The sequence below is a fragment of the Dipodomys merriami genome, unplaced genomic scaffold (genome assembly GCF_024711535.1).
Source record: "Dipodomys merriami isolate MVZ:Mamm:240054 unplaced genomic scaffold, mDipMer1.0.p SCAF_1, whole genome shotgun sequence".
Taxonomy (NCBI): Eukaryota; Metazoa; Chordata; class Mammalia; order Rodentia; family Heteromyidae; genus Dipodomys; species Dipodomys merriami.
The window spans coordinates 92,046,703-92,068,068 of record NW_027202270.1 but is presented as its reverse complement, the minus strand read 5'-3'; the positions used below and the strand labels follow the sequence as shown (position 1 = coordinate 92,068,068).

Sequence of the window (21,366 nt, the reverse complement as noted above, 5' to 3'; positions counted from 1 at the left end):
GGCTTCCAACTTGATTTTTTTTTTCCCCAACTTGATTGTGTTTCTTTTTCTTCCAGTGTTTTGTTTCTGCCAAGCAACTATGCCAATATGTAAGTTGCTGTTTCCACCTCTGTACCTTTTCTCATCTGAAGGAAGCTTTGTCTCTACCCAACTCCCTTCCACACAGTCTTGCACTTTGACCCAGTAGTGCCATTTCCAGTAATTTAGCCTGGATGCTGGAGGTGTGGCTCAAGTGGTAGAGTGCTGGCCTTGTGAGCGCTCAGGCCCTGAAGAATTCAATCCCCAGCCGTGCCCAAAAAAAAAAAAAAAAAATATTTTCTATTGGGCCTGTTGTATCTTACACTTGTAATCCTAGATATTTAGGAAGAGGCAGAGGAGGATTGAGGTTCAAAGCTAGCCCAGGCAGAGAAGTCTGTGAGACTCCATCTCCAAACTGGAGATGTAGCTTAAATGGTAAAGTGCCAGTTGGCCCGGAATATGAGAGAGAGAGAGAGAGAGAGAGAGAGAGAGAGAGAGAGAGAGAGAGAGAGAGAGAGAGAGAGAGAGAGAGAGAGAGAGAGAGAAGGAGAACGAGAACGTGCAGGAGCACAAGCAGGCACAATGAGCTCAAGGGGCTGGGGGCAGGCGGCTCATGACTAATCCTAGCTATTCAGGAGGGATCTGAGGATTACTGTTCAAAGTCTGCCCAGGCAGGAAAGGCCTTGAGACTTTTATCACTAATTAACCACCAAAAAGCCAGAAGTGGAGCTTGGCTCAAGTGATAAGAGTACTAGCCTTGAGCAGAAAAAAGATTCATGTTTTGCATGAAACTGGGCTTTAGACCCCCAGGCCCAAAAGCTGGGAGTTCTATGTTAGGTCCAGTCATTCATGGGGGCTGAACTCTGGGCCTGGGCGCTTCCCTCAGCTCTTCAGCTCAAGGCGAGCACTCTACCTCTTAAGCCACAGCACCACTTCCAGTTTTCTAGTGGTTTATTGGAGATCAGAGTCTCACAGACTTTTCTGCCTGGGCTGGCTTTGAACCATGATCCTCAGATCTCAGCCTCCTGAGTAGCTAGGATTACAGGTGTCATCCACCAGCTCCAGGCTCAGTCACTCATTTTCATATGCAAAATATAGAGATAAGATGAAGAAAACAGAAAGGAGATTTATTACTTGGCAGCCTGGGAAGACAGCACTTCAGTGCATCTTCAGCTGTCTTTAGGGTACAGGTTAAATAAGGAGAATTCAGGGCAAGGGGTGAGAAAGGTATGAGTAGTTCAGTTCCAAGTCACAGATGTGGCTTGGTTGACTGTGGAGGACAAGAAAGGTTGCCTTTTGTCACAAGATGTTTATTGGTGAATTTGGTCTTTCCTGGAGCCAAGGTGATTGCAAACAAACATCAGGAGGGAATAACTAAAATAAAAGGACTCAGATACTAAATGTGTGTATGTAACAGCAAGGTGCCCTTCTTTAACTTAATTCATAAATCTACCAAAAGCATTTTTAAGTTGTTCTTTTATTCATAATAGTGGAATACTGCAAATAAAAATCCAAATATACTACAATATGGGATTGGTTAGTAAATTATGATCCATATGGTAGAGACATGGTATCCATTAAAGTGATGTAGTGCCTGAGAATGTGACTTAGTGCAGAGTGCTTGCCCAGCATGCCCAACTAGATATACTGAGTTCAATTATTTTTCAATGCTGGGAATCAAACCTAGGGCTTCACCAGTGCTAGACAAGTGTTCTATCGCTAACCTATACCCTCAGCTTATTGATTATATACATATATATATATATAGATATATATATATATATGACTGTTTTTAGAATTAGTGTTTGTACTCAGAACCTAGAGCTTGCTAATCAGGGCCTTACCACTGGAGATATATATACCTTTAACCTCTAAAAAAGAATTTTAAGGGAGAGAAATGAGGGGCATTATGGAGAGGTTGAATCTGATCAAGGTACAGTATATGCATATATGGTCATGTCAAAATAACCCCCTTTGGGGCTGGGAAGGTGGCTCAGTGTTGGAGTGCTTGCCTTGCATGCATGAGGCCCTGGGTTCAATTCCTCAGCACCACATAAGCAGAAAAAGCCGGAAGTGGCTCTGTGACTCAAGTGGTAGAATGCTAGCCTTCGAGCTGAAGAGCTGAGGGACAGTGCACAGGCCCAGAGTTCAGGCCCCACGACCTACAAGAAAAAAATAATACCCCCCCCTTGCACTTGATGCTAGTAAAAATGAGGGAAACATAATTTTAAACCTATGAACTTGATTATGTCACTTATTTCCTATAGTATTTTTTTGAATGTGTATGAGCAGTTATATTTTAGGGCTATTATGTTTCTATTGAAAGAAATACAATGACAAAAAGCAACTAAAGTCACTTAGATACACCATTGGCTTTTCATGTGTGTGTGTGCATGTGCTGATACCTGAACCCAGGGCCTGGGCACTGTCCCTTAGCTTTTCTGCTCAAGGATAGTGCACCTGTTGACACCCCCCCCCCCCATCCATTAATTGAAGACTCATGGATTTTCCTGCTGGGCTAGGCTTTGAACCACAGCCCTCAGATCTCAGCCTCCAGAATAGCTAGGCTTACAGATGTGAGCTACTAATGCCTAGCTGGCCTTCCCTTTCTAGATTTCAAAGTTTGACATGTTGCTTTGTAAGCTTGTAAAGTGCTTTGTGTTTAGGCAGCCTGTACGTTCCTGAGTTACACTTAAAGCCAGTTATAGCCATAGAGAGATTTTCTACGTTTGGTGCCTATTTTAGAACCATTTCTTGAAATTGATAAGTGAATGTCAGCAAGTCATGTCAGGTTTCATCAGCTGGGCCAGTTTCCTGTTCTTGAGCATCTCCACTAGAGGGCAGCATAGCAGGCTTAGAAAGGAGAGAAGCAAATTTGGCTGATCTTGTCTAGCCTCTCCTATCTCAACCCTAAGCCTGGTCAGAGCTCCTTATAGCACATATGTATCTCTGGACAACTTGAAGAGAAAGTTCAGTCTTTTGAAGTGAATTATATTCATACAAATGTTTATATGTTATCTTCTTGCAGCATGGGGAGAAAATATGGCAATTTTCCCAGGGATTTAATTGGGGGAGGGGGCGCTTGAACTCAGGGCCTAGGAGCCGTCCCTGAGTTTTTGTGCTCAAGGCTAGCTTTATCACTTTGAGCCATAGCTCTGCTTCTGGTTTTCTGGAGGTTAACTGGAGATAAAAGTCTGAAAGACTTTTCTGCCCCTGCTGGCTTTGAACCATGATCCTCAGATCTCAGCCTCCCCAGTAGTAAGGATTACAGGTATGACCACCAGTGACCAACATTTTTTTTTTTTTTTTGGGTCCAGTCTTGGGACCTGAACTCTGGGGCTGGGCGCTGTCCCTCAGCTCTTCAGCTCAAGGCTAGTGCTCTACCACTTGAGCCACAGCACCACTTCCGGCTTTTTTCTTTTGCTTATGTGGTGCTAAGGAATTGAACCCAGGGCCTCATGAATGCAAGGCAAGCACTCTACCATTGAGCCACCTTCCCAGCCCCGACCAACCTTTTTTTTAAAGCAAGGATTTGGATTTTGTTTTAATATAACAGGGTTAAAGTAGAGAGAAATGGAAGACAGAAACATTTCCTGCTCCATATGCAGGAAATGTGAGTTAAAGACTCCTTAAAATGTGTTGATTGGAAAGCAACTGAGTGTGTCTTCGGTCCTATTATGGAGAATAGAACTACTGATGTAATACAGGAGCAGAAAGTAATCCTGATTTTTTTTTTTAACCAGTCCTGGGGCTTGAATTCTGGCCCTGGGCACTGTCCCTGAGCTTGTTGTACTAAAGGCTAGCACTCTACCCCGTGAGCCACAGCACTACTACTGGCATTTTGGTGGTTAATTGGAGATGAGTCTCATGGACATCCATGTCTATGCTGACTTTGAACTGTGATCCTCAAATCTCAGCCTCTTGAGTAGCCAGGAAGCTAGCAGCAGCCAGCCCCAAATATTATTATTATTATTACTATTGGTAGTAGAAGTAGTAGTATTGTGCTGGTTGTGGGATTTGAACTCAGGGCTTGGGCACTGGTCCTGAACATTTTACTCAAGGCTAGCACTCTGCCACTTAAACCACAGTTCCACTTCCAGTTTTTTGGTGGTTCATTGGAGATAAGAATCTCACAGAGGACTTGGAATGTGGTTTAGTGATAGAGTGCCTGCCTAGCATGCATGAAGCCCTGGGTTCGATTCTTTAGTACCACATACACAGAAAGAGCCGGAATTGGCACTGTGGCTCAAGTGGTAGAGTGCTAGTTTTGAGCAAAAGAAGCTCAAAGATAGTGCCTAGGCCCTGAGTTCAAGTCCCAGGACTGGCTAAACAACAACAAAAAGAATCTCCTAGACTTTCCTGCCCTGGCTAGATTTGAACAATGATCTTCAGAGCTCAGTTTCCTGAGTAGCTAGGATTACAGGCCTGAGCCACTGATGCATGCCCCAAATCACTAGTTTGAAGATGAACTAAAGGAAACAATTGAAACAGTCCTGTTGTTCCTATTAAACTATACAACACAGTAATGAAATAGAAGATAAAAGAGAACTTTCCTTTATGAAAGTATTTTTTTTTGGGGGGGGTCTGGTCGTGGGGCCTGAACTCTAGGCCTGGGCACTATCCCTCAGCTCTTCAGCTCAAGGCTAGCGCTCTACCACCTGAGCTACAGCGCCACTTCCGGCTTTTTTTTCTTTTTGCTTATGTGGTGCTGAGGAATTGAACCCAGGGCCTCAGGCACGCAAGGCAAGCGCTCTACCACTGAGCCACCTTCCCAGCCCCCTTTATGAAAGTATTGCAACCATTATGACAGAACTTGAATAGGGCTGTTGGAAATTTGAAAAGCAGTCAAGGCTAAACTTAATGCCTAGGAATCTACTTCAAAAACTACTCAAGGAAGTAATTAGTGTTTACCATAGTCCTACTGAGGACAAGAAATAGGATCTGAAGGATGAGTAATCTCCAGGTAGCCTTTTAGAAAGTGTTCTCATTAAAATAATTTTTAAAATTTTATATTAATTTAAATTATTTTTTTCTATTTTAAGTAATTATACAAAGTTTTCATGCTTCAACATGTCAATTTATATATACAATTCATCTTTTTTTTTTTTTTGGGTCCGGTTGTGGGGCCTGAACTCTGGGCCTGGGCGCTGTCCCTCAGCTCTTCAGCTCAAGGCTAGCGCTCTACCACTTGAGCCACAGCTCCACTTCCGGCTTTTTTCTTTTTGCTTATGTGGTGCTGAGGAATCGAACCCAGGGCCTTGAGCATGCAAGGCAAGCGCTCTACCACTGAGCCACCTTCCCAGCCCTACAATTCATCTTGATCAGCTTTACACTTCCATCATTCCAATCCCCTCTACATGTATTAAGCTAGATATAACTTAAAAACTATTATATTGAATATAGCTTAATAAACTATTATACTAATATATGTAATAATATATTAAGCTATCTCTAGCTTAATAAACTATGATATTTGATATAGTTTAATAAACCTATATTGGATACTATTAGATAATATTATATCTAGCTTAATTAACTATTAAGTTTATTAGTAAACTATTAAGTTGTTAAAAACTTTCCAGCCTGGGCTGGCTTTAAACTGTCATCCTCAGATCTCAGCTTCCTGAGTGGTTAGGATTATAGGCTCCTAGCCCTTTTCACTTCAGTTACTTTTTAAACAGAATCTTGTGGTTTTGCCCAGGTCAACTTAGACCTTGATCCTCCTACTTATGGTTCTTTTTTTTTTTAATACTGGTACTAGAACTTGAACTCCATGTTATTTGGCTTAATACTGAGTATGTTTTCAAAAACACTGTATGACTCACACTTAGGAAAGAAGAAAACCAGGCTTGAGAACTAAAAATGGAACCATTTTTACTGGAGAATGGGATTGTAGAAGCGTCTGCATGTCTGCATGAGACATCAAGAGAGTTAGCCCTAGCTGAATTCCAGTGGTTCATGCCTGCAATCTCAGGAGACTGAGATCTGAGGATTCCAGTTGAAAGCCAGCCTGGGTAGACAAATCCAAGAGACTCATCTCCAGTTAATGAGCAAAAAGCCAGAAGCAGAGTTGTGGCTCCAGTGGTAGAGCACTTGTCTTGAGTGAAAAAGCTAAGGGACAGCACCAGGCCCTGAGTTCAAGCCCCAGTACAGGCACAGGTACACACACAGGCACACAGACAGACACACGCACACGCGCGCGCGCGCACACACACACACATACACACACACACATTTTAGCACTGTACTGAGTTGTCTGCTGAAGCTCCCACCTTTTTAAGACCTCTGGTGAGATCACTGGGAAAGCATGTGATAATGGTTGGGAAATGAAAACAGTACAAATGTTGTATAAAATAAGTGATATATCTTATTATTCAACAGTTTGTGGGGAAGGACTATGGCCTGGTCTCATGGCACTCAGATATTATAGTTAATAACAAGTTGCCCACATTTCTTCTAAGTCTAGGGGTTCCTAGGATCTTAGAAGCCATCTACTTCCAGATGGAGGTGCTGTGTTGTCTTGCTAGTTTGGAGTCCTGGGTCACATTCTGCCCACACGCCTTTCCAGGGCCTCCAGCTCACCCAACACCTCTTTGGGAAGATCTTGGTTGACCTGCTCTGTCAGGTAGCTGCGAATGTCACGAACCTCCTGCTCCCAGAAGTCCTTGGGGACTGATAACAGCTGAGTGGTGTCTATGGCTTTGAGGCCACTGAGGTCTAGGGCTCCTTCCTTTGGTACCAGCCCAATAGGTGTCTCTTGGGCACTCTCTTCCCCCTCTAACCTCCTGCAGATCCAGTCTAGCACACGAACATTCTCCCCAAAGCCTGGCCACAGGAAGTAGCCGGCCTCATCACGCCGGAACCAGTTGACGTGAAAGATGCGGGGCAGCTGGGCTCCCTTATGTCCCTCCATGCTCAGCCAGTGTTCCAGGTAGCGCCCAAAATTGTAGCCGAAAAAGGGCCGCATGGCAAATGGGTCGTGCATGATGACCTTCCCTAGGACGGGGAGAAGGGTGGGTAAGGAATCTTCTTCCTTTCTGGGGGTAGGGTACCCTGAATCCAGTTGGAGGAAGTTATGAAAAATTCAGCTCTGGAATATCCTTAGGGAAAGTGAAGAGAAGGAAAGGGGGTGGGGCAGCTGAAGACTTCATGGATGGGCAAGAGGAAGGTCTGTTTCAGAAAGGGAGGAAGGTGGGGTGCTGGTGGCCCACACCTGTAATACTGGCTACTCAGGAGGCTGAGATCTAAAGACTGAAGTTCAAAGCCAGCTGGAGTAGGAAAAGCTATGAGACTCTAAATCTCCAATTAACCACCAGGAAACCAGAAGTGGAGCTGTGGATCAAAGTGGTTGAGCCCAGGCCTTGAATTCAAGACCCACTACTGACCCCCCCCAAAAAAAAATAAAGGAAGAAAGGGAGAAAGCAGGTGATGTGGGCTTTTGCAGGAAGGGAGAAATGGAATGTGTGCTCACCTTTGTGTTCAGCTGCTGCAGTGGACTCAGAGCGCATGGCACTACCCACAAACACCCCATGACGCCAGTTGAAGGCCTCATATACCAAAGGTACCCCTAGAATACCAACAAACAGGGTCACATACAGCCATTTCCTTTGGATCCTCATTCCTTCCCTTCTGAAGATCTTGCTTCTCAGTCTCTCTCCCTTAAGGATGTTTCCATAACTCATGTTTCCTCCAAATTTTGCATTCACCAGGAGGAGAACTCTGAAGACAGATATCTCGAGCTAGATCTATGCTGAGGCTCCCTGAGCTTTCTATAGGAAAGCAATGGGCCCGACAGAGAGCAAGACCTTTTACCAGGAAGGCACAGAGCCCACATTTTGTTTTACCTTTGGGTCTACGGCCTCCAAAGATTATAGCATCAATGGGGACTCCCTCCGGGGCCTCCCAGGCTGGGTCCATAATGGGGCACTGGTGAGCAGGGGCACAAAAGCGAGAGTTGGGATGTGCACAGGGCTCCTTGTCACCTGGTAGAGGAAATACAGAAGGAAATACAGAGGAAATACATTACTTCCAAGGTCATGTCCACCCTTAACACACATGTGTACACAATTCTTACATTTTTTTCCTCATTAGCTACTACAACCTCACAGAGTAAGGAGTAGGGACAAAGGAATTAGGACAGGATCCTAATGGTGCTACCAGAAAAAAAAAAAAAGAATGGGAAAGGAATTGGCAGGATAATGTGTATATAAACTATAGGCACTTGGTATTAACTGGGAGTCATGGGAAAGGGGAAAGATTATGGCATAAGGTTATAATAGTTCCCTTAGAAACTTTACTTACACAATTATTTCTCAAATCTAAAGCAAAAAATGAGAGTGTCAGGTCAGTATTTCCAGGGATCAGTTTTCCATCAGCAGATTGGTCTATTTCCTCTCAGCAAATGCCAACAGGAATTTGTTTCTTTTCTTTCTTTCTTTCTTTTTCTTTTTTGTACTGGTCTGGGGCTTTAAATCAGGCCCTGGGCACTGTCCCTTGGCTTTTTCACTCAAGGCTGGCACTCTACCACTTGAGCCATAGCTTTCTGGTAGTGGATTGGAGTTAAAAGTCTTATGGATGTTCCTGCTCAGGATAGCTTCCAACTGGGCTCCTCAGATCTCAGCCTCCTGTGTAGCTAGAATTACAGGCATGCCACTAGTGCCCAGCAAGAATAGATTTTAAAGAAAATAGTTTTAGTGATTTCCCTGGGCCTACTTTGACCCTGGTGGAATAGTAGTTAGGGCTTGAGGTCCTCCAACAGGAATATAACCTTAGGTGCCCACAATACCCAGTGCTTTCAAGTGCCCTGAATGTGCACATGGATGTTACTGGCCTGTTCGAGGGATGGGGAGAGTACAGAGGCAACACTCCTACCCTCACCCCCACCTCCTGCCTTCTATCTCAGAGAAGAGTCATCTGTCATTAGCTCTGAACATAGGATCTTAGCACAGGTTATCTATTGCTCTGGAAACTGAAGCTGGGTCCAAGATGCCCTAGTTATACCTCTGAATTCTGAGATGATGAAAGGGTTGGGGAACTAGCCTGTGAGGAAAGATTAAAGTCTCTCAAATTTCTCAGTTGGGTAGGAAGGTTGTAAGGAGCTTAATAATAGGAAAAAAATGGAGGTGATTAGCTGAGGAGAGATGCAAGCTTCAATGACCACAGGCCACCCTCCCCTGCCATGCTTTCTTTGTTTTCACCCCTCGGTTTCTAGATTTTTGGGCACAGTTGATGGTCCAGAATGCAATGCTGGAGAAAGGCTAGGACTCCAAGGCACCTCAGGAATGTCATAGTTGAGAAATAGCTTCTGGGAAAGAGTAAGAAAGACACTAGTCTGATTCAGTGTGGAAGAAGATTTGGGATATTGGTGTTGGAGGGATAGGGAAAGGTTGAGGATAACAATACTGGTCTTTAGCAGTGGCTATAATGTATGGGGAGACAATGTAGCAAAAGGAGGGTTAGACAGAGGAAGAGGCGCTTTCCGAATGGGTCAAATGCTATTGGTGTGTGTGTGTGTGTGTGTGTGTGTGTGTGTGTGTGTGTGTGTGTGTGTGTGTGTGTGTGTGTGTGTGTGTGTGTGTGTGTGTGTGTGTGTGTGTGTGTGTGTGTGTGTGTGTGTGTGTGTGTACAGGCTTGAACTCAGGGCCTGGTGCTTTTACTTGGCTCAAGGATGGCACTCCACCACTTAAGCCACCACTTATGGCTTTCTGCTGGTTTATTGGAGATGAGTTTCTTTTCTGCCCCAGCTGGCTTTGAACCACCATCTTCAGATCTCTGACTCGTTAGTAGCTAGGATAACAGGCATGAGCCACCACCACCGGCTCCATTGTATTTTGAGTACAGTAACAAGTTTCAAAATAGCCTTTCCTCTTCCTTTTTTTCTTTTTTATCGGTGGTCGTGGGGCTTGAACTCTGGACCTGGGTGCTGTCCCTCAGCTCTTCAGCTCAAGGTGAGCACTCTACTACTTGCGCCACAGTGCCAGACCTTCCTGCTGGGCTGGCTTTGAATTGTGGTCCTTAAATCTCAGCCTCCTGGGTAGCTAGGATTATATGTGTGAGCCACTGATGCTCGGCTCCTCTTCCTTTTTTCTAATTTCAACTTATAGTTATTATTATGTATCAACATATGTTATTATGTTCAACATCATGCTAGTCCCCCCTTAATGTATATTTAATTTATTCCTCCAATAATCTTTGAGAAGAGTACTATAATAATCCCCTGTCTACTGGTGGGAAAAACCAGAAAGTTAAGTAATTATGAAAATACTCAGACCAATGATCAGTAGAACTTGTGGCTTCCAAAGGTCCAGAAATTGGCTAGGGGTTGTAGAGAAGGCTCTTTCCATCATTTAGGTACTTAGGTACTAAGCCCTGGAGCCTGTGTCACAAATCCCTCATCCCACATACCTGGTTTCCAGGGTTTGCCCAGCCAGGAGGTCACAGTGATGCCAGGTGGAAGAGGCTGGTCAATGCCTTCCCAGTATACACCACCGTCACTGGTCTCAGCCACATTGGTGAAAAGAGTGTTGCTCTGGATTGTGGCCATGGCGTTAGGGTTGGTAGTAGCAGAGGTTCCAGGGGCCACTCCAAAGAAACCATTCTCTGGGTTGATGGCCCGCAGTCGACCTGGCAGGATGAGAAATTAAAGAAAGGAAGGACCAACCAGGAAAAGTTGGGTCCCCTTCCTTGGAATCCTACCCCTCCTTGGATCCTGGCTTTGACAGGGAAAGGTTCTTTTGTCTCTGGGATGGCCAGGCTACTTGGGTATGGGGCAGGGTTCTTACTGACATTGGCCACTAGGAACACTGGAGCCAGGATCAAAAGTGTGATCTGAGGGCCCCTCACCTTCATCGTCAAACCTCATCCAGGCGATGTCATCCCCCACGCACTCGACTTTCCAGCCTGGCAGTGTGGGCCGCATCATGGCCAGATTCGTCTTGCCACAGGCACTGGGGAAGGCAGCTGCCACATAACGCTTTTTCCCTGCAGGGTTAGTGATGCCCAGAATCTGTGCGTTGGGGACAGAAGGACCAAGAAGAGGTCATCATCTGCATGGGGAAGGACAGCTAGTAGGAGGGAAATTTTTATTCACCAAACAGGTGTACCACTCTGCCACCAGGCCTGAGGTAGCAGTGTTCATCAGTCTGGGGCAAAGCTTCTGGCATTCTAGCAGAGTCTCTACCTACCAGTCTGGCACGTGGTAGGAAGGAGGCAAGGCTGAGGCAGACTGGCTAAGCCCTGCTTCTAGCCTGTTTCCCACAACTGCCCAGTTCCTCACCAGGCCTCACCAGCATGTGCTCCGCCAGCCAGCCCTCATCCCTGGCCAGGCGAGAAGCGATCCGTAGGGCAAAGCATTTCTTGCCAAGCAAGGAGTTGCCACCATAGCCGCTGCCGAAGGAGACGATCTCCCGCTGGTCTGGCACGTGGCCAATCAGGGTTTTTTCTGGGTTGCATGGCCACTGGCTCTCTGGATCCCCTGGGGACAATGGAGTTATAGAGCTGCTGGCAGTGACATCAGGAATTGGGGCTGTCAGGGGCTGGAAGGGTCAAAGCTTTGGCTGGATGAGACAAAGCTCCTAGCTTCAATACCCATCGGTTCTCATGTCTATTATTGGACATGGAGACTGAGTTTTTTTCAATCTGTGCAAACTGCTCTTCAAACACAGTCTCACTCAAAACCTAGAATTTTCCCCTTGGGTCTAAATGATTAGAATTTCATAGGGACAGGTTCTCAGGGTCTATGGATTGGTAGGATTTGGGGTTCCCTCTGAGTAGAAGGTCTTTGTGTCTTCCCCTGGCTGTGGAAGGTGCTCACCTTGGCCAGTCAGGGGCTGACCCACAGAGTGTAGACATTGGACAAAATCCCCATCTCCCAGGGTCTGAAGCACAGGAATCCCCAACCGGGTCATAATACGCATGCTTGCCACTACGTAGGCTGAGTCCGTAAGCTGCACCCCGATGCGGGACAGCGGGGAGCCCACTGGACCCATGCTGAATGGAAGCACGTACATGGTTCGGCCTGTGGAGGCAAAGTCACCTGGATGGAGAGTTCCAAACTTGGTTATACCTTCAGTGCCCCTGCCTCTGGGTCCCTGCCCTGGTTACCCTGCATGCAGCCCGGAAACCTCTCATCCACTGCTTGCTGGAATTCAGCTGGGGACATCCAGTTGCCCAGTTGTCCATGGGCCCCACCAGCCGGGAGGGGCACAGTGTCCCGCTGAGAAGGAGTTACAATCACAGTCTTGCTTTCTACTCGTGCCACGTCCTTGGGGTCTGTGCGGGCCAGCCAGCTGGGGGAGAGGGGATTGTCAGGAAGATGGTGCCCAGCAGGTCTCTTTCATTCTCAAACTCACTTTCCAAGGCCAACTTTGACTTCATGTCTTCTGCTGGCTTTACTTTTTCCTATCCAATCACATTTCCCTCCCTTCCTCTAGGCTTTGTCCTGTCTAAGAGGTGATTCCCCAAGGCTGTCCTTGGCAAATGCTCCCTACTTGGTAAGGAGAAAGGAAAACAAAAGAAGAGCAAGGGTTCTTATTTGTATTAGCATCTTCATTCTGTATGAAAACATCAACTAATTGCAGTTCCTTAGTCTGTTTGCCCCTGAGCTCTCTTTTTTTGTTCATCCTATTGGGATGGTTTAATTATATGTAATTTTGTCATGAAGAACCCAATTGACCTCAGTCCAAGTAGTGGCTCCCAACTGAGTGGTGTGTGGGCTCAAGGCTTACCAGTTATTGTACTTGGGGAGCTTTCGGATAAGGCCCTGGTGTTCCAACAAGGCCAGGATGGCAGTGTTCTCAGCCTCTGTCCCATCACAGATGTGAATGCCCTCAGGTTGGCACAGACGGGCGCTGCGCTCCACAAAGTCTCGAACTCCAGCAGGGAGCTGGCCCAGATCTCCACTAAGCACATGCAGGTTCTGGAGGCTGCGGTATGTTGTCCAGCACCAGGGGCTCAGCTTGTGCCAGCTAAGCCTGCTAGAGAAGAAAGAGGGAGGCAATGAGCCAGCTAGCTGTCATGGAGGGTACACAAGTGTTTGGCAGGGGAAGATGGAAAGTTTGTGGGGGGCATGTTAAAGTATATCTGGGTGCAAGGACCCATGAAAAGCAGATTGGAGTTGGCATGTGGAAGGGTTTAGATTACATACAGCTTGTGGCATTTTTTTTTTTTTTTTGACTGGTCCTGGGGCTTGAATTCAGGGCCTAGGAGCTGTCCCTGAGCCCCTCTGTGCTCAAGGCTAGTGTTCTACCATTTGAGCCACAGTGCCACTTCTGGCTTTTTCTGTTTATTTGGTGCTGAGGAATTGAACCAAGGGCTTCATACATGCTTGGAGAGCAATCTAGTGCTAAGCCACATTCCAGTCCCAGGTTGTGGCCTTTTTAAGGCATAAAATGCCTATTTCCTGGGTAGCAAGGGGTAAGTATAGACAGTGAGCATAAAGGCACATACCTGGCTATAGAAAAGCATAATATTATTGCATGTGTAGCCTATGCCTGGTGTATGTTTAGAGTGGATGAGATTTTTGTTGTTGTTGTTGTTGTTGGTTGTGGGGCCTGAACTCTGGGCCTGGGCACTGTCCCTCAGCTCTTCGGCTCAAGCTAGCACTCTACCACTTGAACCACAGCACCACTTCCAGTTTTTCTGCTTATGCGGTGCTGCGAAATTGGACCCAGGGCCTCATGCTTACACTCTACCACTGAGCCACCCTTCTAGCCCCGAGTAGATGAGATTTATGGGATATATTTATTTTTAGATCATTTTTTTGTGATTTGATTTATCAATTGTTTATTAGCATAAATTAGTTCTACAGGGGATTTTATTGTGACATTTCCATACATACACGCAATATCTCTACATCTTTCATCCCTTCTTCTCTCCTTAAAATACAATTTCAACAAGTTACATTGTTCAATTTTCACATATATATGTAAAGTACAAACAGGTACTTTATGCCATAATTCATCTCTATATTCTCTCTCCCTCCTCCCACTTATAACCAACTCCCCCCTCTTATTGTAGCAAGAGGTTTCACTATGGTATTTCACATGTGCATTTTTAATTTTAATATTTATTTATTTTTGTGCTGCTGGCTAGCACTCTACCATTTGAACCACAGCTCCACTTTTGGCTTTTTAGTAATTATTTACAGGTAAGAGTCTTACAGACTTTCCTGCCCAGGCTGGCTTGATCCACGATCCTCAGATCTCAGCCTCTTGAGTAGCTGGGATTACAGGTGTGAGCCATCAGTACCTAGCCTCATTTTTTACATTTTAGTCCAAAAAATAAAAAAAGAAAAGAAAAGAGAAGAAAAGAAATGATCAGGTGCCCTCTGGCCCAAGTGGTAAGAAATTGTGTGCAAGTGAGAGCTGCACATGTCTGGTTTAAAGCTTTGTCCATGTATTTTCCATTCACAAGTAGGTTTTTAAAAAAATAACAGCTGTTTTTATCTTTCTTTCCCAGTGTGAATGCTGTAAGACTGTGAAAGCCTCAAGCAAACAATCTAGCCTGTGTGATGGTACAATCCTCTTCCAGTGCCAGGTTTTTATATTAGTTTCTCATACAGAGATAGGTGGTTGGATATTGGGGTACCAGATCTGTTGCTGTCCACTTGGGTCAACAATGACTATCTAAAATGCTCCCACTGGGTAGGAATTTTTCAGCTACGTGAAAGGTTGACCATTTGAAAATGAGTGTCATTGGTTGGGGTTGATGACTCCCAAGAGTCCCTGTATTGCTTATCCTATCACCATCCTAGAAGAGAGAAACAAGGTCTGCTCTAATTGGCTTCCACCTGTAGAGTGACCCAGAGAGCAAAGGCTAAGAAAAGTTAGCCTCTTCAAATACCAAAGCCTCACCTCCCAGTCACCCAAGCAGCATACAATAGCATGGCACAAGCCTGTGCATCCCCTGTCTCTCTTTCCTGAAGCCACGTGTCTAGAGAGCTAGGTTGGTGGCAGGATGCAACATCAGACTGGAGGAAACTCATCAGATCAGAGGTTATATGTAAGCTCGGGGAAGGGAGGGGGAAGGTGTAGGTAATGGATGTGGGAGGGTGGCCTGACTGGGGTGGTTTCCAGCCATCGGGGCAGGATAGATGCCCACTCTATCCCAACAAGGGCTCCGGAGTTTTCTCTGTGCATTAATTTAAAAGGCAGAGTCTTGAGAGCTTTTCTTCACTTGGAAGCTGGCTGTGGTTATCTCTTGTGAAGCCCCCACATCCTCCTCTGGTCTTCCTAAGACCCTCTCCCTATCTTCAAGAGACCATTCCCCTGGGCTATTAGGTGGGAGAGATAATGGGGGTCAGATCCGACACTGGAACAAAAGCAGAGGAGAAGCGGGGGGCTACAGAGATAACAGAGGAGACTGAGCTGAGCTCCAGGCCTAGATCGGAAGAAGCCTGCCGGATAGAAAAGACTGCCACTTGGTCCTCTAGTCCCTCGCCCTTCCCCTTCCCCCCCTTCCATCTTGCTCCCCTCCCTCCCGGGGCCCGGTCCCTCCGGCTGCCCTGGGCTTCCCGCCAGGTTCCAGTTGGGGGAGGCGGGGAAAGGATGTTTACCTTCCACCTTCTTGAGGGAGCTCTGAACTCAGGCCCCAGAGACTCCATGCCCTCTGGCCCCACGACCCCACAGCTCCTCATTAGCCTTGGGGGAGCCAACTGGGAGCCCAACAGGGGCCCGGAAGAAGGACCGGGGCATATTTGGAGACACAAGGCCGAGCAAGAAGGGGGGAGGAAGTTCTGAGCGGCAGATGGAGACCGCGCGGGCAGGCAAGCCAGCAAGGGAGGGAGGTGTAGGGGCGGGTGGAAACGAGGAGACCCAGGGTGACGGACTCGGGAGGCACTCAGCACCCCTGGGGTCGGGACCGAGCATCAGTCACCCCGCCGGCCTCCTCCGGGGATGCAACCCCAAAGGGAAGAGCACGGCGGGACGTGCGGGTGGGCCCCGGGCTGGGGGACACTCACCGCAGGCCGGGGCGGTACACAGCAGCCATGGCACCTGGGTGGGGGCTGCAGGGTGGCCACAGGAACCCAGCGGAGTCGGGGAGATAAGGAGGGCGGGCGGGGGAAGGAGGGAGTGCGGCTAAGCGAGCGGGAGCGGAGGCGGGGCGGGAGGCGCTTAAAACACAGGCGGGCAGGCACGGGGCGGAACCTAGCCGCTTTTCTCCGCCCCGCTGGTAGGCTCCACAGATCCCCAGGGTCGGGCTCCCCGGCCCAGGTCTGCTTAGCCGCTGCCCCGGCGCTACTTGGTACCGCAAAGCCCACCGCTCCCATTGGAGGCCTGGGTCCACCCAGGGCCCGCCCACAGACACGCCCACACCGAGACCCCGCCCCTCCGCCTGCCACGCCACCCTGCTCCTGATGTAACTTCAAGAGCTCTTGCTCCTGGGAAAATGGATGGCTACGAAAGAGAGACACTGAGTGGCAAACAAGCTAGAAAAGAGGGGCGAGGCCAAGGGCGGGAGCTCTCTGAGCCTATACATCTAGAAGGTCGAGAAATGGCATTTTCCTTTTTAGATCTTCCTGAGGACTGGACACTCCCAGCCCCAGGCTTTTTGGTTTCCAAGGGTCCCAAAAGGAAAGTCCCTTTAATCTCCTACTCCTAAAAACTTTGCTTGTTTCCCTCCTACTCAGGGTGCTCTTCTCTCTTACCAAGAAATTGGTGAAGTCTCTCCACCCAAGGACTGTTCCTTGACCTCTGATTTGGTCATTCTCTCTATTCCCCCTGGGGAACTCATTCTTCCTTACCCAGCCACTGTCATAAAGCTCTCAGGAAATTTCTCAAGTGGTGTCTCTAGATATCTGGACCCCAGATGACATGCAATTTGATATGGTGGGCATCTGTTCCACACGCTCTCCAGTTTCTGGTTTTTCTTTAGGAAAACATCTGAATCTGTGAGGCCATGTGGATCTGACCTCACTCCCCTTGGGGGTAGGCTGTTACCTTAGCCAGTTTGTGTGTTCCTCATGCTGGCCACAACAATGAAGTATGTTCAGGGATGGGCAACAGATTTTTTTTTTGGGGTCCAGTCGTGGGGCATGAACTCTGGGTCTGGGCGCTGTTCCTCAGCTCTTCACCTCAAGGCTAGCACTCTACCACAGCGCCACTTCTGGCTTTTTTCTTTTTGTTTATGTGGTGCTGAGGAGTCGAACCCAGGGCCTCAGGCATGCAAGGCAAACGCTCTACCACTGAGCCACCTTCCCAGCCCCAAGGGCAACAGATTTTTCATCTGGAAACTTTTCTTTTTCTGGCATCTGAAGAAATGAGCTTTTTTTCTTGCTAGGTTTGCTGAGCTGGTAGAGTATAGGCCTGAAGCTTCTGGTGTCTGTTGGTCATTCCAAAGCAGAAACTTACCTGAGACAGAGCAGACCCACGGAGTGCAATAGGTTCCTGAATTAAGTTAGAGGAATTGATAAGTTTCTTCTCTTCCTCAAGCTAATTTTAAGTGGGTTTCTGTCACTTAGAATAAAAATAATCTTTTCATTCTTTCAAAATTTTCCTTTCCTTTTTTGTAAATTTTTTTTTTTGGGTCCAGTCGTGGGGTCTGAACTCTGGGCCTGGATGCTGTCCCTCAGCTCTTCAGGTCAAGGCTAGCACTCTACCACTTGAGCCACAACGCCACTTCCGGCTTTTTTTCTTTTTGTTTATGTGGTGCTGAGGAATTGAACCCAGGGCCTCATGCATGCAAGGCAAGTGCTCTACCACTGAGCCACCTTCCCAGCCCCCAAATTTTCATTTCTTATTAGCATACATTAATTGTACAAAGGGGTTTCATGAGGACATTTTCATACATGCATATATTGAGCAAACTCAATCTCCTCTATCACTTTCCCTTATTTCCACCCCCCCCCTTCAACAGCTTTCATTGTTCTGACATAGAAATTATTTTGATTCTCACAATTTTCAGAGTTCTGTGCTGTAACATAGTGTCAAGAGAGCTGGCCTCCATCTGTGGGCGTGAAGTGGGTCTCCAATTCTTCCCATCTAGGCTTCAGCCTTCACTCAACTGCCTATATGTATTTGGACCTCTCCCAGCTAGGCACTGCATCCATCCTCTGTTCTCGCCCATTCTACCGCAAACCATTGCCTCTTGGCCACTCTTTAGGCTTAAAGGCATGCACATAATGGCACATGGTTGGCCTTCTGAAGGTCATTATTTTGTCTGTAATTCTGCACTTGCTCCTATCATGGTTTTGTTTTTGGTGCCCATATTGAAACTTGAACTTAGGGCCTGGGGCTCTTACTTAGATTGTTCCCACCCAAGGCTGCTACTCTACCACTTGACCCACATGCCTCTACTTATAGCTTTTTTTTTTTTTTCTAGTTAATTGGAGATAAAAGTCTCACAAACTTTTCTGCCCAGGCTAGCTTTGAACTGCAATCCTCAGATCTCCTGGATAGCTAGAATTACAGGTCTGAGCCACCAGCACCCAACACTTTCATGGTTCACTATGTCAATAAATGGTATCACTATGTAACCAGTTATTCCAAGACAAGTTTAATCAGTCTAGACTATTGTTTTCTCATCCTCCATAGTTAATGAGATACCCGGAACTTTGAATGTGTACTCATCTCTCAAATCATGTCTATCCCCATGCCTGATCTAAGGCTTAACTCTTACCTTCCAGGGCACTTCTTGTCCTCCTGTCTGTCAAACACCACCTCTTCTCCCTTTACTAAGCCATTCTCCACCCACTGTGCATATTTGCTCACTTTGGAGAGTTAAAAGAGAAGAATACATTTATGGCATGGCTAGGCCCTGTGCCAGCTTCTTTGCATGCATGATCTCATTCAGCTTCACAACTCTATTTTATAGAAATAGACCCTGGCTTAGAGAGATTATACTATTTGCTCCAGGCACATCTGGTCAGTAAGAGAAATAAAATCTGATTCTTTGAGTATTTTTACCCAGTTCCCCATCTTACCCCACTGCAATTTTGTTCTCTTGATTTATCCTTAAAAAATACTTTCTAGGGGCTGGGAAGGTGGCTCAGTGGTAGAGCACTTGCCTTGCATGCATGAGGCCCTGGGTTCGATTCCTCAGCACCACAGAAGCAAAAAGAAAAAAGCTGGAAGTGACGCTGTGGCTCAAGTGGTAGAGTGCTAGCCTTGAGCTAAAGAGCTGAGGGACAGCGCCCAGGCCCAGAGTTCAGGCTCCACGACCGGACCACCCCCCCAAAAAAAGCCCCCCAAACTTTCTAACACTATTAAGCTTACAAGCCTTAAAAGGCTTCTTATCACTGGACATGCAATGTCTTAGGTAATCTGGCTCCTCCCCACACTCCTCACCTCCCACCCCTTGTTTACCTTTTTTTTCTCCTACAAGAACAATATTTTAGTTTTTTTTTAATTTATTTTTTATTGTGAAAATACTGTACAGAGGGGTTACAATTACATGGGCAAGATAATGAGTACATTTCTTATCAAGCATTGTTGCCTCCTCCTTTGTTTCCCCTTCCCACCCCTTCCCAGCCATCCCCCCACCCCACCCCAAATATTTTAGTTTTGTTTATATTTTGTCTGACCTAGCCATATCTGGCCTATCATAGGCACTTGATAAAGTGGTGGTGGAATTGAAGAATGAATGAGTCTCACATTTCTGAATCTTTTCCAACCTTATTTCCCTCTTAACTTTAGGCAAATTGAACCAGAGGATCCTGACAGGATTTGCATTGCTGATTCCCTCTTATTTACCACATTCTTGTTCCTTTCCCAATATCCAGCCTGGTCCATCAGTTAGCCAAGTGTCCAGTGAGTACCACCAGGGGGCAGGGTGTGATAAGCACTTCCTTGGCCTGCAGTTTCTCTTTCCTAGAGACCTTTTGGTGTTTTTCACGTCTCACAGACCCCTTGCAGTGGACCCCGTGGGCAGTGCCTGATCCCATCTTTAGGAATGAGTTGCTCCATTGTCTTAGAAGCTGACATGAACCTACTGGTGAGGAGGTACATCCCAAGACTCTCACTGAATACTTGAAACTGGGGATTAGTACCAAGCTGTACAGAAATGAACTTTTTCCTATACATACATATCTAAGATAAAGTTTAATTTGTAAATTAGGCATAGTAAGAGATGAATAACAATAACAACAATTATAAAGTAACTAACAATATGTTGTAATAAAAATTACATAAATATCAGCTCTCTCAAAGTATCTCATTGTTTTTTGTTTTTTGTTTTTGGTCCAGTTGTGGGGCCTGAACTCTGGGCCTGGCCGCTGTCCCTCAGCTCTTCAGCTCAAGGCTAGTGCTCTACCACTTGAGCCACAGCGCCACTTCTGGCTTTTTTCTTTTTGTTTATGTGGTGCTGAGGAATCGAACCCAGGGCCTCATGCATGCAAGGCAAGCGCTCTACCACTGAGCCACCTTCCCAGCCCTCAAAGTATCTCATTGTATTGTACTTTCCCTTCTTGTGATAATGGAAATAAGGGAAAGTGAGACACTGATGTAACACTAAGCTACTATTGATCTTCTGATGATAGGTCAGAATAATCATCTGCCAACATTACTACCCTTATACTTTGTAGCCATTATTAGGTAAAATAAGAGTTACATAAACACAAGTACTGCAATACCACCATAGGTCTGCTGAGATGGCTACTAAGTGACTAATGGGCAGGTGTATGTACAGTGTGGATGCAGAGGCCTACAGGATGACTAATGAGCAGGGCATGAAAGTGTGAGATTTCATCATATTACTAAGAATCGCATGAATTTTTAAATTATGAGTGATTTATTTCTGGAATTTACCTTTTGTGAAGTTTCTTCTTTTATTGTTATTACAAAGGTAATATATAGAGGGGTTACAGTTACATAGCTCAGGTAATGAGTATACTTCTTTTTTTGACAATGTCATTCCTTCCCTTGTTCTCTCCCATTTTTTTCCTCCAGTCCCCATATACAAGTTGTATAGTTCATTTTCAACATAGGGGCTGGTGAATACCACTCCTGCATTTGTTCATTCTTTGTCTTGTCCCTCCATTTCTGTATCCTCCTTGCCCTCCCAAAGACAGATAAATGGACAAGACAAAACAAAAGAAAAAAAAACAAAAGCCTTTTGTTTCCATTTCCTGGATGGAATTTACCATGTGTGTGTGTGTGTGTGTGTGTGTGTGTGTGTGTGTGTGTGTGTGTGTGTGTGTGTGTGTGCCATTACTAGGGTTTGAACTGAGGGCCTGTTCTTTGTCCCTTAGGCTTTTAGCTCAAGGCTGATGCTCTACGACTTGAGCCACAGCTCCACTGCTGTCTTTCTGGTGGTTAATTTTGAGATAAGAATCTCATGGATTTGAAGCCAGCCTGGCTTCAAGCCTCAATCCTCCAATCTCAGCCTCCTGAATAATTAGGATTACAGGTGAAC

General features: G+C 46.2%; 2 protein-coding genes across 5 annotated transcripts in view; one reads left to right on the top strand and one right to left on the bottom strand.

The window, feature by feature from the left end:
* Positions 1 to 6,362: 6,362 nt before the first annotated feature.
* On the bottom strand, positions 6,363 to 16,094 carry Pck2 (phosphoenolpyruvate carboxykinase 2, mitochondrial). Of its 3 annotated transcripts, none has more exons than XM_070025644.1 (10): positions 15,977 to 16,094; positions 12,744 to 12,989; positions 12,121 to 12,305; positions 11,831 to 12,034; positions 11,304 to 11,491; positions 10,861 to 11,023; positions 10,423 to 10,641; positions 7,863 to 8,000; positions 7,490 to 7,585; positions 6,363 to 7,014 (listed from the first exon to the last, which is right to left on the bottom strand). In XM_070025644.1, the coding sequence occupies exons 1-10, from the start codon at positions 16,003 to 16,005 to the stop codon at positions 6,560 to 6,562; spliced, it is 1,923 nt and encodes a 640-aa protein (XP_069881745.1). In that variant the 5' UTR covers positions 16,006 to 16,094; the 3' UTR covers positions 6,363 to 6,559. The 3 variants fall into 3 exon arrangements, with proteins under 3 accessions (XP_069881745.1, XP_069881736.1, XP_069881755.1); XM_070025635.1 differs by having other exon boundaries at positions 12,744 to 12,992; positions 15,977 to 16,092; XM_070025654.1 differs by lacking the exon at positions 15,977 to 16,094 and adding an exon at positions 15,572 to 15,641 and having other exon boundaries at positions 12,744 to 12,992.
* Positions 15,594 to 21,366, top strand: part of Nrl (neural retina leucine zipper) — a 26,436-nt gene continuing 20,663 nt past the window's right edge. For both annotated transcript variants that reach the window (XM_070025675.1, XM_070025665.1), the window contains exon 1: positions 15,594 to 15,781. The gene's annotated coding sequence lies outside the window, so the exon portion shown is untranslated. The remainder of the gene's footprint in view (positions 15,782 to 21,366) is intronic.

Coding starts and splice junctions, on each gene's coding strand:
- Pck2 (XM_070025635.1), bottom strand. CDS start 16,005: ATGGCTGCTGTGTACCGCCCCGGCCTGCG. Junction 12,035..12,120: donor GTTTCCGGGCTGCATGCAGG/GTAACCAGGGCA, acceptor TTGCCTCCACAG/GCCGAACCATGTACGTGCTT. Junction 8,001..10,422: donor GGGCAAACCCTGGAAACCAG/GTATGTGGGATG, acceptor TTCCTCTACCAG/GTGACAAGGAGCCCTGTGCA.